Source organism: Cyanistes caeruleus, chromosome 12 (assembly GCF_971803275.1).
Source record: "Cyanistes caeruleus chromosome 12, bCyaCae1.hap1.1, whole genome shotgun sequence".
In the NCBI taxonomy this organism is placed as follows: Eukaryota; Metazoa; Chordata; class Aves; order Passeriformes; family Paridae; genus Cyanistes; species Cyanistes caeruleus.
Window position 1 is genome coordinate 3,354,362 of NC_141712.1, and position 15,799 is coordinate 3,370,160.

General features: G+C 37.8%; 1 protein-coding gene across 1 annotated transcript in view; it reads left to right on the forward strand.

The window, feature by feature from the left end:
* Positions 1 to 15,799, forward strand: part of LOC111934701 (transcription initiation factor TFIID subunit 4-like) — a 146,630-nt gene that overhangs the window by 65,454 nt on the left and 65,377 nt on the right. Inside the window, exon 13 of the mRNA XM_023934879.2 lies at positions 9,511 to 9,567. Within this exon, the coding sequence (XP_023790647.2) occupies positions 9,511 to 9,567 (57 nt within the window). The remainder of the gene's footprint in view (positions 1 to 9,510; positions 9,568 to 15,799) is intronic.

Sequence of the window (15,799 nt, forward strand, 5' to 3'; positions counted from 1 at the left end):
TCTGTGCTGCTGGAGAATCATAGCCTACACTGCTGGCCTTTAAACAAATTCAGTAAATTCTGATGAACTTTTATAGAGGCTTTTTTACTTCTTAGTTTTTTAGACTTTGTTTTCAAACAGTTTTGTTCATTTGTTCATCTTGATTTAAATGTGTTCCAGTCTCCTCTATAACTGCAGTGTTTGATTGATTCATGCCTGTCTCCAGTTAACTGCCAGCTCTCAGGACTTGTTCCTTTGTAACTTCATTTCCAGGGACTCAGTGTTCATAGGTTCACTTGAACAAGCTCAGATAACTTTGTTTCAAGAGCACATAAGTATAGATAAGTCTCCTGCTTGTAACTGTAAATTTAATCATATATATCATATCTAATTGCAAATAAGTTTATCCCTTAGTTATCCCATTTTTAATTGTATTTGAATCTTCATTGAGTTATTTATTGTATATTCTGAAGAGATTATACAGAACAACTCAATGTTCAATTGTAACACAGCCTCCTGATTTCATGCCATTAATGTTCACAAATTGAGAGATCAAAAAAAACCCCCAAACAAACCCAAGCCTCGCTTATTTAGAAATTGATTTCTCAATTAGCCTACATTAATCTGACCTGTTTGTACTCTTAGTTTATAATTGTTCACATTGTTAAATAGTCCACAGATTTTTTAACAACCTAGATACTCTTTAATTGCAAGAAAACATGTTTGCCATTTTCATTCTTAATTCTTATTTATTAAAAATAAAGAAATGCTTATTTATTTTTGGTCCTGTTCTCTTCATTCAGTGGCTACATCTTGGTGAATGATCTTCTGTGTGTCCTGCTACTTGTTAGTTATGTTGGTCATTTTTTTAATTGAGAAAAATGCAGTAGCTTGTAGTCCTTAGTTCAGAAATGTTTCCCTGACTGCACAAAGCCTTATGCAGGCTGGTCTGAGATTGGGTTAGAGGAACTCCTGGTGTTCCTTCCAACCTGAATTCCTTTATGAATTGATACAAAAATTATGTTTTGGACAGGGTTTTTTTGTTGTTATTTTAGTCTTGCATAATACAAAGTCCTATGAAGTCTAAAGTTAGGAAATAAATACACAATCAACAAGTTTGATTCCTATAAAATACAGGAAGAGAAAATTAAAGAATTCTACTACAAAAAATGTAAATGAATCCCCTAATTTATTTGAAAAAAAGTACCTTAATGAAATTATTGAATGCATACCTCATCTTCCTAACCAGGAGACAGCTTGGAAGAAATACATGGTATACTATAAAAATATATGAAAGTGGAAAATAAATGAAGGTGTTAAAAATCCAAAACCAAAGCACAGAGTAGCCATCAGCAGTCCTGATTTATCAGTATTAATGTTTAGAGAAGTAGAAGGCACTGTGGACCCCTTGGAAGGTGCTTATGCAATGTTGTGATTCAAGTGTAGATGCCAGCTTGGAACTGAATTTTTTATTCCAAATAATAGATTTTACATTATTTCCTTAAATTCTCTGGTGCTGCTCAAATGCAAAAGCACCTGTACTTGAACAGTGATACTTGTTGAGGCCTTTATTCTGAATTCCTGTGTACTAATTCCTTACCCAGGATTCTGGATTTTTCTGGGTTTTTTTTCAACATGCCTTGTGTATGAGGAGATCTCAGCCCTCGTGGGCAGGATGCAGTCATTTTAATGTCACAGAAATGAAAGGGACACAGTTAAAATCTGCCCCTGGTGAAGTGATACCCATCAGTACCCACTTCTCTCTGTCTGTGGTCTGGTGATATTTGTGTCTGCCAATGGGGAGATGCTTAAACTGACTCTGGAAACTCAAAATATCCACCATGCAAAGGCATTGTTCCCCCAGTCATGGCACCTTTGTCACCTTGATGGTGTTCTTTTTAATATATAAAAAACTCTGGGGTTTAAAATGAAATATCTGTTTTCCTTGCTACAGATGCTTAAATCTGAAAATCATATGTATTTATAACTGCAGCTTCTTAATGTGCCTTGTAAAGAAATACTGTGATGTTTTATCTTGGAAGTGTTTTGACAGGTTATTGTGCAAAGTGTTTTTAAGGTTACTCAGCAGAACCATTTCAGTGAAAGTTTCAAAGCTTCCTGCTGCTGGTACCTCATCTACTGTCTCATATGGAGGAGCATAAAAAGGCTGAAGTTGCATAGTGAAAATTCTTTTTTAATTATTTACGCTTTGGAGCCTTGTGAACAGCCAAAGTCCAGGTTTTGATGAAGAGTAAGATAGTGAAGGAAATGTTTTGGGCATTGAAGCAGATGGTAAATAATCTACTCAGAAACAGGTTAATCAATGGAGAAGATAATGAAAAATGAAGGAATAGGTTGAAATTAAAGGGGAGGCAGCATGAGTCTTTGGGAAGCCTTGAAACTGGTCTGGTAACTTAGCACTGCAGTTCAGTAAGGGGTAAAGAAAAAAAAGTTAAATGATGGCCAAAGAAAGTGTCAGGTTTGCAGGTTTTTGTTGTTTTGGGTGATGCATGGGTTTCTTTAGGAGGAGAAAGCAAAATATTTGACACAAATGTTCTGGTTGATCTGCAGCTGTAATTTCAGCTGTTACAAGGAGGAAATTATAGCAAAATTTGTAAGCATCTGATGGGCTTGGTTTTGCTTCAGGAAATGTTTTTGGGAGAAGGAGAGATCAAATCAGATGAGAAGACAGAAGGAAAAAAAGTTAGGTTTCAAAAAAATACGTATTTTGACATTCGAAGAAAAGTCACTAAAGTTAAAATTAGCTGTGATGCTACATGAGTGTCTTTGAAACAAAAAAGCAGTATTATTTAGCTTGTTAAATGAGAGAATTTTACAAAATCTTATGTCCCATGCCTGGGAAATACTTGAGAAATACAAACTTCATATCACAAGCTGATAAGCATTGTGAGTAACGTTCTTATTCCAGTGAAATATTTTGGGGGAAGACAAAATTGACAGGAAAGGAAAAATCACAGTATGCTACAGTAGCAATGCTACTTACATTAAAAATCCAAAAACTGAAACTGCTACTATGCTGTTTCAGGAGCCAGAATGACCTCCTGCACCTCAGGGAACCTGCATCATATTCCTCAGCGTTCCATAACCTTCCACAGTGTTCCACAGCATTCCAGAACGTTCTACAGTGTTCCCATACCAGCCTTGAACGTGCAGCCCAAAGCTTTTCTCTAATTTACTTTCTAGTAACTGTTTTTATTATAGAATAATATATAATTTATAAGTGTATAAAGGCATCTTGCTCCCCAGACTTTGAGATGGAGTCACCTCCTGCTGCTGGAAGAGCTCCTGTCCCAAGCCCCCAGAGAATGTGATGTGTCAAAAGGAGAAGCTGTGCAGGGAAGGACTGAGCTGCCTCGGTTGTCACTGAATTTGGGTTTCCTTCCTGACACGAGCATCACAGATACAAAAAAAATGGTATAAGGAGGGACCTTCTTGTGTATAAACACATAAGTAGAGCACAAAGTCTCTTTAAAGGAAATATTTGGGGGAGTCAACTCTTGGCCCTGGTTTGTTTTGGCAGTAAGAGCCACTGGCTGTTGTTGCCAGGTGTGTGCAGAACCAGACATCCTCTCTCGGCCTTTGGGGATGGTGCAGGCAGCACTGAGGAGTCTTAAGGCTGCAGAAAGGTCAAAAGCCAGGCTAAAATCACTTGAGGAATTTACCTTTACATTTGACATGGTGTGTCTCGTGCAGATTCTCTAAAAAAAAACAAAACAAAGACATGAACAAAAGAACAAACCCAAACCAAACCCAACAAAGCACTGGTCTTATTATAGTAAATCTCTGTTCTTGCTGCTTTCATAGATGTTTCCAAAACCTGGAAGATGCAGGTGGTGTCTGTCAAAGTGAATGAAATTCTGGTTCTGGGCTAATAATGGAAATATTTCTGGCTGCAGAAAGAGTAGGAGGTTGTAGCTGATTTGTTGTTGTTTTGTTGTTTTTATTTCTGAATTGTTTTTTGAAGTGATGACAGTAAAGAGTTACAGCTTGGGGTTGTCCTGGCTCTTAGAAAATGAATGAATCATACTTCTGTGTTATAATCTGTGATAAAGCACATCATGTTAAAAATAGTCTGTTAATTGCTCTGCTCAAACTGGCTGAATGCCTGTGTATTTTATTATACAATTAATGTTGAAATTTAATTTCCAATCTATTCATTCGATTAGTCCATTATGGTCAGTGTTATGTGTTAGTAGCACAAGTCTGTTAAGTTCTGGGATCTTACATAAAACCATCACAAGAGTCAGGTGTGTTCTGTAAAAAGAAAATTTACATAAGTAAATGGAAAATTATGTTTATAATTGTTTGTAAAGTTAATTAGCATCTGTGGATGATTGGGTAGTACTATAGACTGAAGGGGTTTTTTTTATTGGAGAGATCAGTGGAATTTGGTGCTGCAGATTTCCTTCCATACATGTGCTGTGATGACTTGGAGGGGCTATTCTGAGTCTGAGATGAGTTCAGCTGTCATTCCATTTAATCCTTTCCCTCCCTTCAGAGATCTGTGGATTCAGAGCAGCCTTCTGCCTGCACCAGCACTTGGAACTCACTTCTGACGAGAGCAGAGCAAAAAGGGAATTATTGTGTTGAGATGATTTTCTGAATTTTTAGGAATTTGTTACTTCAGTTTTAATGATTTTAATATAAATCATTTTTCAGACCTGTGCTTTTGCATTCCACCTCACCATGGTCATAACACTGAGCAGCGTTTTACCCTCAGCTATGATGCTTTTAACTTTCACTTTTTATTAACAAAGCTAATGTGAAAGCAAAGTGTTTCATGTTGCCAATTTAATTTCTTTAATTAAAAGTGAAAGTTATAAGCTGGTACAGCCGTGGGTGAAGTTCTAATGTCATCAGTGGGGAAAAATGGTTTAAAATCGAAACTGTTGGCACAGCAGTGGCTCTCAATAGTACAGTACCTGCAGTTGTGACTCTTAACTTTATTTAATGAAAAAAGATGAATTTGAGGCATTAAAGACCCCCAGTGTATAGATTGATAAGGGGGAGTAGAGCTGCAAGTGCCTTAGCTGGGATCAGATGGAGCTAAATGCAGGACAGACCCTGTGAGACATTTCCCAACACAGGTGTGACAAGCTGAGACTTTCAAGCCCATACAAATCTCAGCAGAAAACTTATTTTTGTTAGTGGAGCAAAAATTTAGCAACAGTGCAACTTTGATATTATTAATCAAGCAAAGTATTGAATAATTATGATAATGAAACATCAGAAGTACTTCTAGTCTGTCCATCTGCATGGATTTCAGAGTATGCTCCAATTTTAAAAAAATTGGTGCATGAATTTAAGTATGGAGTGGGTTATAAATACTTTTATAATTTTTAAAACACAGTTGCTTTCTAATTTAAGGCAATTCTGTGAAATCTGAAGTACCCTTAAAACTAAACTCTTCCATGTGTGATTAGATGTCTCTCTTTTTGTGGCCTCCTGCCTGAACACAAGCCAGGGGAAGAGCTGAGGTTTGGAACATTAGGGAGTTTGGTAATATGTAAATGAAACCCCTTATTTCTGTTATTTTGAATACACACATTTAACATATGCTGCTTTTCATACTTTGGAAGTCCAATATTTCCATAAACCTAATGTGATCTATGCAGTTTTCAGTTTCCAGATAAAGAACTCTCTAACACAAAGCACTTTGGTTCTTCACAATTAAAATACCAGGTTTTCTGGTCTAATAAAATAGCTGGTGTTTGGGAGAAATGTTAACAAGTCTAGTTTGCTGAATACATTCTCAGTAAGAGACAGCATTTAATATATTTAGAAGTATGTTATCTGCTTAGGATCAGTCCTGGGTTTCTCTGAAATTACTATGGGAAGCTTGCTTGCTTCTAAAGGTGTTTATTCATCAACAGGAAAAGACATTACGTAAATTCAGCCTGCTTTATTTACAGATCTAGACATGATGAACAGGGAGGGGAAGGCAAAGGAATTGTGATAAAGTCCTTGAAAATATTTGATTTTGTGGGTTCTCTTATTAGTGGGTGTTTCCAAAGCTTTAGAGAAAGGAAACACTGGTGCATGAAAAGATTTTGGAGAAGCATGTTTCACAAAACAGGTGGAGAAAGGAGAAAGGAAGAAAATATCCAAAATATGAATTAACTGAAAGAAAAAAGTTAAAGTGCAATTTTGAAAAAGCTGGGAATGATTAGTCAGTAGATTGACCAAAGGAAGCATAAAATACTAAAATAATTGCCTGGTGATGTTGACAATGTAGACAAGCAGAGCTGAGCAGCAGCAAAATTGTGCAAACTCTCCAGAGGAAGGGAGAGATGTTCACGTGTGGAATGGAGTGTAAAGGGAATCCAGTGACATTTCTAAAGCTTATTTAAGCACCTCTCTTAAGCTTGACATTTGCATTTGCTTAGATTTGCTTTAATCTGTGTTGCATGAGCATTGGTGAAGCCTTTTATAATTTACATTAGATCATAAAGTGAAGAATTAATGAAATAGTTCTGTTTATACTTGTCCTTTAATACATTTTAGCGTCCATATGCTGATGATTTTATTTTTGCAGCTTAATGGCATGGTAACCAGCAGGAAAATATTTCAGCCTTACAAATCTGCTTTTAAAAGAATCTGTTAAAATTTACCTGGACACAAAAGAGTTAAATTCCTTAGTTTTTTTAGTAGTAGTGATGCATCCAGCATGAAGTTGGAATTCTGCTTGTCTGAAACAAGATTGTTTGGAAAAGCTCTTTGGCATGGGTTCAGGCAATAACTATAAAATCATTGCATTATTCTAAATGTAAAAGTAGTTCTATCTTCACCTTCAGTCTGGGTTGTATATTTAACTTCACCTGGTATTTTAGATCTTAATTTTTGAAACAAGATTGCTGTATTTGACATAATTCAGGAGTTGAGTACCTGTTTTTACCTTTGCAATAATTTTTTATTGTATATTGACAATGAACAAGCTGCGGGTTTGCACAGAGCAGATGATTTGCTTTTGCATGTTGAGATTATCCTGAACTCCAGATCTACTCTTATTTGGTCAGTTTCTGGAGAAAAAAGAAAAAGCCCCAACTTGTAAATGTGTTACTTTGTAGAACTTGCAGAGTTTTTCCTTCACTTCTGGAACCCAGGAAATTGCAATGTTACTTTGCATCTTCTGCTTTAATTTTTCTTACAATGTCCCCAAACACAGCATATCTGGTGTGTTTTCCAGGATTCTGTCATTTCCTTGTAGAAAGTTAGTAGCAATATTAGAAGTCTCAGCTGGATTCTCTCAGGACACTCTGCTTTCTCCTAAAGCTGACGTGCTTTTAACTTGTACTTTGCATTTGGCGAATTTTCAGCTTCATACAGTGCTATAACAATACTTTGTGTTTTTGTACTGCTTTCACTGTGAGACTCACAAGGCAATAGAAGTTGGTTGTACATTTATAAATTTATCATCAAAACCCATAAAAGGGCTAAATGTGCTTTTCCATACTGAGAAACTGAGGCTTCAGTGATTGAATTGTTATTGCAGAATGACAGCAAGGACCTTGTTCAGCTCAGTTCATAAATACTGACCTGAGCCCATCTCCTAGAGAAGCAGCTCACTCACAGACTGGGGTTTTGTTAGTTTGGTTTTTAACCTAATGGGTATAAATAGAATCAAATTCTTTAGAAACGCAACTCTCTGGCAGACCCACATATTTAATGAAATACCTTTTGTCCTTTGAACATTAAATTTATATTTAGGTCATAAATTTATATTAGGTCACATTATTTACATTTTTCTTTTTGTCTGGCCACAGCAGTTAGAAGGAACCTCAGCCTGTCTTGAGGTGGAGTTTCTTCCTTGCTTGGCACAACTGCAACATGAGAGTCTGAATTGGTCAGTGGCTATCTCGGATTTCAATTTGTCATTTCTTTGCTGCAGACACTGTCCTGTCCAACAGCCCCTTTAGCCAACAGACACAAAAGCACTTGTAGGTGTTGGAAGGTGAAGCTGATCTACACAGTGGAAGAGTTAAGCACATCTGAAAATCTCATTTTGGTTTAATGTCACTTTGCATCATCAGCACTGTTTTATATAGGTGTGCTATATAAGCTGAAAAAAAATAATCCCAGTTCAAAAAACCCAACCAAACTCACAAAAGCCACAAAACTAACAGGAGATATGAAATTCTGTGCCGAATCAAGCCAAGGCACTCTCCAGGTATCAAGAATGGTACACGACCCTTTTAAGTGTAAGCCCTTGAAACCTATCTCCCTTTGGTTTTCTTAATGGATTTTTGAATTCTGACCAGAATATGGTATGAAAAATTTAAACACCAGGAAAAAAAATCTGAGAATATGTAAGTTTGCAAACTAATATTCTTTCAAGTTTCAGGTCTGCCTTCAGGTCTGCCTTCAGCATAGCAATAAGCACAGAATGATAGGAGAGGGCACAGATATTCCTTTAGGAGTAGTGTAAATGATATCACTTTAAATCTCAAAGAAATACTGAAGTAGAACTGCTGTATCTCCCAGGTATCAGGAACAACAGTTTTCCATGGATATCACAAGTACTATTGGAGCTTCTTACAACTTCTCATGCAACATTTGCTGAATGCTGACCTATCACACATTTATAAAATTACAATGTGTGTATTATCTGCCTCTTGAGTTTTGAATTCCATCAGTCTGAGAACGTGTAGTGAGCACAAATATAAATTTAATGGTTTTTAACATATGGTTATAAAATAGTCTGTGTCTAAAGAAAAGTTACAACTTGTTATTGCAATTAAGTGATCTGCTTTTAGAGCTGTTTCTGGTTTTGAAGGAAAATACAAAAGTTGTCATTTAGCAATATTTATCCAGTTTTAAAAATGACAACATTACTATTAGTAGTAGTGCATGAATGGAGTTAACAGAGTGTATTTCTATGCTATACTCAAAATAAGCTCATATGAAATAGTAACATATTTATTACAAAGGTTTATCTTTTGGGGGGACTACTCTACAATGGTTTTCTCCACCAAGAAGCTAAATACATTTATTATTTACCAAGAGCTAAATACAAGCTTAATTGCAAACAGTAAATTTTAAAATATGTGACTGTAAGGAGTTAAATTAAAAAGTTTGGATAATGGAAAAGGTGTAACTTCTGCTCTTGGATGCTTGAATTTGTTTGTATTAAATAATTAAATCTAAACCTGTATGGAAACTTGCACATTGACAAACACATGGGTGGGTTGGGGGTTTTTAATTTGTTTGGGGCTTTTTGTTTGTTTGGGATTTTTTGTGTTTTTGGTGGAGGGGTTTGTTTGGCTTGGTAGTGGGGTTTTTTTTGTTTGGTTTGTTTTTTTAAATTCAAATCTTCATTTACAACTGAACATTTAACAATCTTTTGGATGAGGCTTATAGGTTTGAAATTGCACTTTTATCAATTTAAGTGTCCCATGTACATTCCTTATATCCTGTTCCTATTTCTTTGCTCTTTTTTAACTTACTGCAACAGATGAGGGGTTCTTAAACCATCTGTTAACCTTTTTTCCCCATTTTTTTTTAAACATGTAGAGTCGCTCAAGGCAAGAAGACCCAGAGCAAGCTAGACTGAAACAAAAAGCAAAGGAGGTAAGCAGAGCTAGAGATCATTACACTTGACATTTCAAGGCTTGAACATATTAATTTTTTATGCCTTGCTACTTGTATATCGTTAATAAAAATCTGACTAAAAACTTTTTAGGATGTATTTGTTGCTTTGCCTTTGATCTTAATGTTTGCAAACTAATACATTAATACATGTGAAGCCTAAGGAGATTTTATAAGAGAATATTTCCATACATTACATTTTCATTTCCATTTTAGGTAGCTGTAGCTTTTGTTGGGTTGTTGATGACAGCAGCTCTAGATTTTGGTGGAAAATATACGCCTTTGTCTTTTTGTAAAATGTCACTTTCTTAGAAATGTGCTACTTAACAATTTTGTTCTGGTAACATTTTTTTCAAGTAATGTAATTGCCAATCATTTTCTCTACCCTGTGATTCAGTGGACTGTTTACTCATTTGTCTAAATTATAATAATCTAAAAAATATCAAATAATTTCCCATGAAGTTGTGATGTGTTACTCTAAGAGTACCTTAATTTGCTATAAATGAGTGACTGTCCTTTGCTTAAGGCATCTCACGCCTTAGGATTGGGTTGTAACTTAAATCAATTAGAAAGATTAAAATATCCATCAGTTGAAAGCAATTTCAGCAAAATGATGCCATTCTTTTTAGCCAACTTGTTTGGATATACATATTAGCAGGTAATAATTATGCACTGGAAGGTAAGATATACAGAAAAATGCAAATAGCAAGTTCCTTTGTATTGACCTGTTCTTCCTGTTTCTTTTCCCTCTTGGCAGTATTCTGGAGACCCGTTAACTACACAGATTTTATGTATATAACAGTCAAAAACCCCCAAATACATGGATGAGTTTTATTTGTCTTCATTTCATTCTGTGATTTTGTCGTAAGACTTGCTGAAATGAATTCTTGTAAACATTAGACCAGGCCTTAGTGTTTCCAGAGTCAGATTTGTTAAGCAAGCACTGAAATTAAATAGTGTAATCAAATATTTGGCAGGAAAAGAGGCTGGATTTTAATAACACTTGGGTTCTGTATGTAGCCAGTGTATGCAAAGGAAGAATCAGATTTCTGAGAGCAATTGATGGCAGGCAGAAAGGGCTGTTGAGCTGAGAACTGAAGGTGTCGTGCTGCTGCGAGTGAACAGAGCTGGGATTTAATGCATTGCTGCTGCATCAGTGTTGGCTTTCCTGGGCATTCTTTCTTGGCCATTGGAAACCTGAGGAAGGGAAAGACAGGGAGAGTAACCTCACATTTCCCAGTAATCAGAGTGGAACAGCTGTTCTTTAATAGCTGCGAGGCAGCCTGGTGCTGTGGCAGTGCCGGTGTGTGGATGCAGCCCTGCCCCGTGGCAGCCCTGCTCTATTGCAGCCCTGCCCTGCTGCAATCCTGCTCTATTGCAGCCCTGCCCCGCTGCAGCCCTGCCCCGCTGCAGCCCTGCCCCGCTGCAGCCCTGCTCTATTGCAGCCCTGCCCTGCTGCAATCCTGCTCTATTGCAGCCCAGCCCCGCTGCAGCCCAGCCCCGCTGCAGCCCAGCCCCGCTGCAGCCCTGCCCCGCTGCAGCCCTGCCCCGCTGCAGCCCTGCTCTATTGCAGCCCTGCCCTGCTGCAGCCCTGCTCTATTGCAGCCCTGCCCCGCTGCAGCCCTGCAGGTTGCTCTATTGCAACCCTGCCCCGCTGCAGCCCTGCCCCGCTGCAGCCCAGCCCTATTGCAGCCCAGCTCTATTGCAGCCCAGCTCTATTGCAGCCCTGCCCCGCTGCAGCCCTGCCCCGCTGCAGCCCTGCCCCGCTGCAGCCCTGCCCCGCTGCAGCCCTGCCCCGCTGCAGCCCTGCCTTATTGCAGCCCTGCCCCGCTGCAGCCCTGCCCCGCTGCAGCCCTGCCCCGCTGCAGCCCTGCCCCGCTGCAGCCCTGCCCTGCTGCAGCTGGGGCTGTCCGGGAGCTGCCCTGGGCACAGCAGGGCTGGGGCTCTGCAGGGGTGAGGAGCAGATCTCTGGGGGTTGGAGGTGGCTCGAGCACATCGCTCTGGGGGTGAAGTTCTGCCTTTGGGGCAGCTCAGGAGCTCCTCAGCCTGGGAGCTGCTCCCTCTGCTCTCGGCCACTGGCCCTGCCTGCTCTCCCAGCCTGCTCACAGAAATGCATCATTTGCTGCCACTGCACCTCTTTCTGAAGTTGAATTTCATTCTGCATGTTTGCAACCGTAAGAAGTGTCTCTGGTTTTAGTAATCAGGGTTCTAAAGCTCTAGAGACTTTCACTTAAAATATTAAAATTTAGTTAGTAAAAACATTTTCTTTTGCAAAGGGGAGTGTGGCATGGTTCTGGCAAGATGTTGTTTTAAGATTGTTCATATTTTTTCTGCATTGGATACTGGATATATGCTGATATCTCAAATTATATTGGTTCTGCCAAAATAAAAAAAAAACAACCTAATTTTATGGTATAAAAGGCTGATTAGAAAAACTGTCTTTGGTTTTGTCTTTTGAAATAAAACATTTTAAATCAATGCCAACAAAAATGTAAAAAAAATCAGGGATTCACTGCAGGCTAGGCTACTGTTAAATGTGCTTTTGACCCATAGCTCAGAGAGGAATTGTGTTTCTTCCAGGTTTTGTATAAGCTGATGAATAAAATACCATTAGCTTCAATAATAAGCTGGATTTGAATCTGTGATTCCATGACACTTCTGTGTTTTGACTATTGCCTGAAGACCTTTTACCACATTCTTGTAGCCTATAGTAAAGTGGTGTTAGTGTTTTAAAAAGCACAAAGAGGACCCCCAAGAAACCTGCAGCTCTTTGAGCTTGTATTACTTGTTTAATGATATGATTGTCAGCTTGTTTTTTCATCCCATCAGAACAGCTGATGATACCATTATTATGTTCTGAAAATGGATAATAGTTTATCCATAAGTTTTCAAACTTCAATAAGTTTGAACAGTGACACTACTGACAAAAGTCAGAGAGAGAAAGTGAAGTACCAAAAGAAGTAATTTGAAGTCTTCTAAATCTTTCCTTAAAAGGAAAAAACTATTCAAAATGTTGAAGGAACTCTGGAAAATGCTGTCTTGGAGTGCAAAATAAAGATACCAATACAATGATAACAGGATGAAGAGGAAAGAAAGAAAACTAGGAAAGGGTGTTCATTCCAAAACATTCTCATTTATGGATATTTTGGAGTCTTTGTTCCATAACTCTCTGTTTTTCTTCCTAATTTAAGAAAAAAAAAGATTAGCTCAGTTTCTTTCACAGAACATCTACCAGCTGAAAGTTTCCTTCTTGCTTCTTAGTGCCATGAAGACAATATAAGTGTAATCCTTTGAACATGTTTTAAAATTGATTTGATTAGGTGAAGACTGTTTTTTTCTCTGTAACTCCATCTTGATCCATTTATTAGCCAATTTTCAAACCACTCTACATATTGTTTAAACCAAATTGGCATAAATCAACTTAAAACTGCATTTAAATGATTACCCAAACAAAGGGAAGACTCATCTACACAGGGTCTTATTGCAGAGACAAGACATAGCAGTCAGGTTTCATTCCCACCCAGACTAGCACTGTTTTAGTTAAGTCAGTGCAAACCTGCTCTGATTTCAATTTAAGTGATTTATTTTGCTTTGGTATTAACCTGTTTCAAATGGACTTAAGTGAAAGCAGTAGCAAAATATGCCTGTGGAGGATTATATTGCTCAAAGCTCTCCATTTGCTTTCACACTTCTAAGTTGGTGCAGCCTCTTTTCAGTGGCCAGCATGTGATTGTTTCAATGGTAAACCTATTTAATAAAATACTGAAAAATATTTTCCACTGTGACCATTTCAGGGGAAAATGATGCTTTTCAGCTATTACTTGTTTCATTGTGTTGTAACAAATTCTGAGATGTCTGACTTAGTGCAACTTAATGTAAGAAATAGCATCATTTGTGAACACTGTTTTGTTGGAAATTATGTAACTTCCCTATTCTTTTTTTCTAATTAATGGTTTTACTTAACTTTTAAATTAATTGTTGTAGTTAATAGTAAGCAGTGTATTAATCATAAGCAGTGGAATTTTCCATTTTAGCCAACACATAGTTAAGTTTTTACAGTCTGCTGTTGTTAGAGAGTGATTAGAAAATCACTGAAACTTTTAAGTTTTGATAAGCTAACCCTGATAAGCTTCAATGAACAAAGCATGACTAAAGCTTTTAAAATCAAGTTTTAGGAAATACACTGATTTATGAAGTCTGGAAGTCACAAATGTAAGTTAACGAAATTATGAGTTCTCTAATTTCCTTAAAAAGCTTCTTTAAATAGAACATGAAACAGGCCATATAACTGATATCAGGAATAGATCAAGATTAGGAATATCTGAGTAAACACCTAGTAATTAATGATAGAAATGGTTAAAAGGAAAGGCAGGGAGGGTAAGATCCTCAGCATCCTTTCTGGAATGGATATTCTGCATTTCAGGGTCTGTTGTCTAAAAAAAAGTTTTAATTTTAAAGTCAAGTAGCTGAGCTTGATCCTGAAAGATGAACTTGGTTCAAATTTTTATGTCGTCACCAGCCAAGAATATGGCACAATAATGAAAACTTGAACCAGACACCCTGAATGTCTGGGCATGTAGCCAGGCCCCAGATCAGGTTAGATAACACCCAGTGGAATCTGGTCTCAGATGTGCTCATCAGCCACACAGGGGAAGTCTCTGACCTGTTGATTTTCATACCAGAAGGCTGTGGATGCTGGGGAAGACACAAGCCAGCCCTTTGTGTGTCCTTGGCCCAGCTGCCCAGGGCTGGTTAAGGTCCCTTGTCAGGCCCTGAAGGGTTTGGGAGCGTTCCCTGGCCAGGAGCTGTGGCAGTGCTGGGTTCTGCAGGAGCACAGGCTTCTCCATGCTCCCAGCAGGGCAGCACATTGTGCTGACCACTGGCCTTGGGTGCTGCCATCCCCCCTGTTTGCAGTGTCCTCTGGAACAAGAGCCTTGCTGGGCTGAGCTTTAGGCTTTCACCTGTATCCTTTTCTGAGGTATGTGCAGGAAAATAGATGGACTGTTAGCAGATGGTGATCTAGAAGAAGCTACAGATTCCTTCTCTTCAAAATAATGACAAATGTGCATCCTATGATGTGTATGTTATGTGGTTCTAACATTTCCTTAGAGGTTTTAAATCCCCCAGAATTTAACTTGTAGCAGAATAGCTGAAACTCTAGTGTTGTATACTTAGTGATTACAGTAGGAAAACAATTACACACTAAGTTCTTGTCACCACACTAATATTTATGTATCAACTCAGTAGGAATGGTTTCTTTTAAAATATTTAAATGATAGTTTACTGCAGTTATTGTAATTACTGAAAATGAAAAGCAAATGAAAAGGATTTTGGGGTTTTTTTTGGCTGGTTAATTTATTCATTTTTTTTTTCAGCAAAGCTAAAGTCCTTAAAGATTGTACTACTAAAGCAGTGCCTCAGTGATGAGAAGTTTCAGAAGGTTTTCTATTTTATCATACCTGACATAAAAATATTGATTCAAAAGCAACAATCTTATCTTAAATTGGTTTCTTATAACACAGTCCACTGAGAAGTGGGGCACTTGAACAGGGATAAATTGAAATTAAATTTCCATGTAGCTCTCTAACCCATCTGAGTGTCAGTAGGTGGAAAGAAGGAAAAGCTGTGAATGTGATACCTGAAGTAATGATGAAGCAATGTTTAGGCAACACTGATCCCTCAGAACAGAGTTATTTCATGAATAGTTTTCTGCATCAGGTTACCAGTGCTAGAGCTGTAATGCAGAAGGAATGAAAGCCTTTTGTCAATACATGTAGAAAGTCAGATAAGTCACTTTTTTAGTACTTTCCCTGTATCACAGATCTGTTGTTTGTACCCAGAAAAATGCTTTGACCATTCCCATCTGGTTTAAGCTCGTGCAGCGCTGCCCTGGATTTGGCTTCAGAGTACAAGATTTTTCAGAAGTTACAGAGTTGTTGCAATGTATTTTAGTAATTTAATAATAATATTTTAGTACTAAACTTGCACCTCAAACAGGAGTGGTCCCGTCTTACCAGTCAAAATACACTCCTAGAAGTCCTGCTGCATTATCAGATTTACTGCTTGTGTTAGCTGGGTTTGGTTTGTTTTTTTCATTTTAGTAGCTATTACTTTAGATGTACAGGTTTATTATGGTAACAGTCCTAAATCCTGGTGACTCAAGTTAATTATAAAACTTACAACCAAGGACAGTAGAGGAATGGCATTACATTTG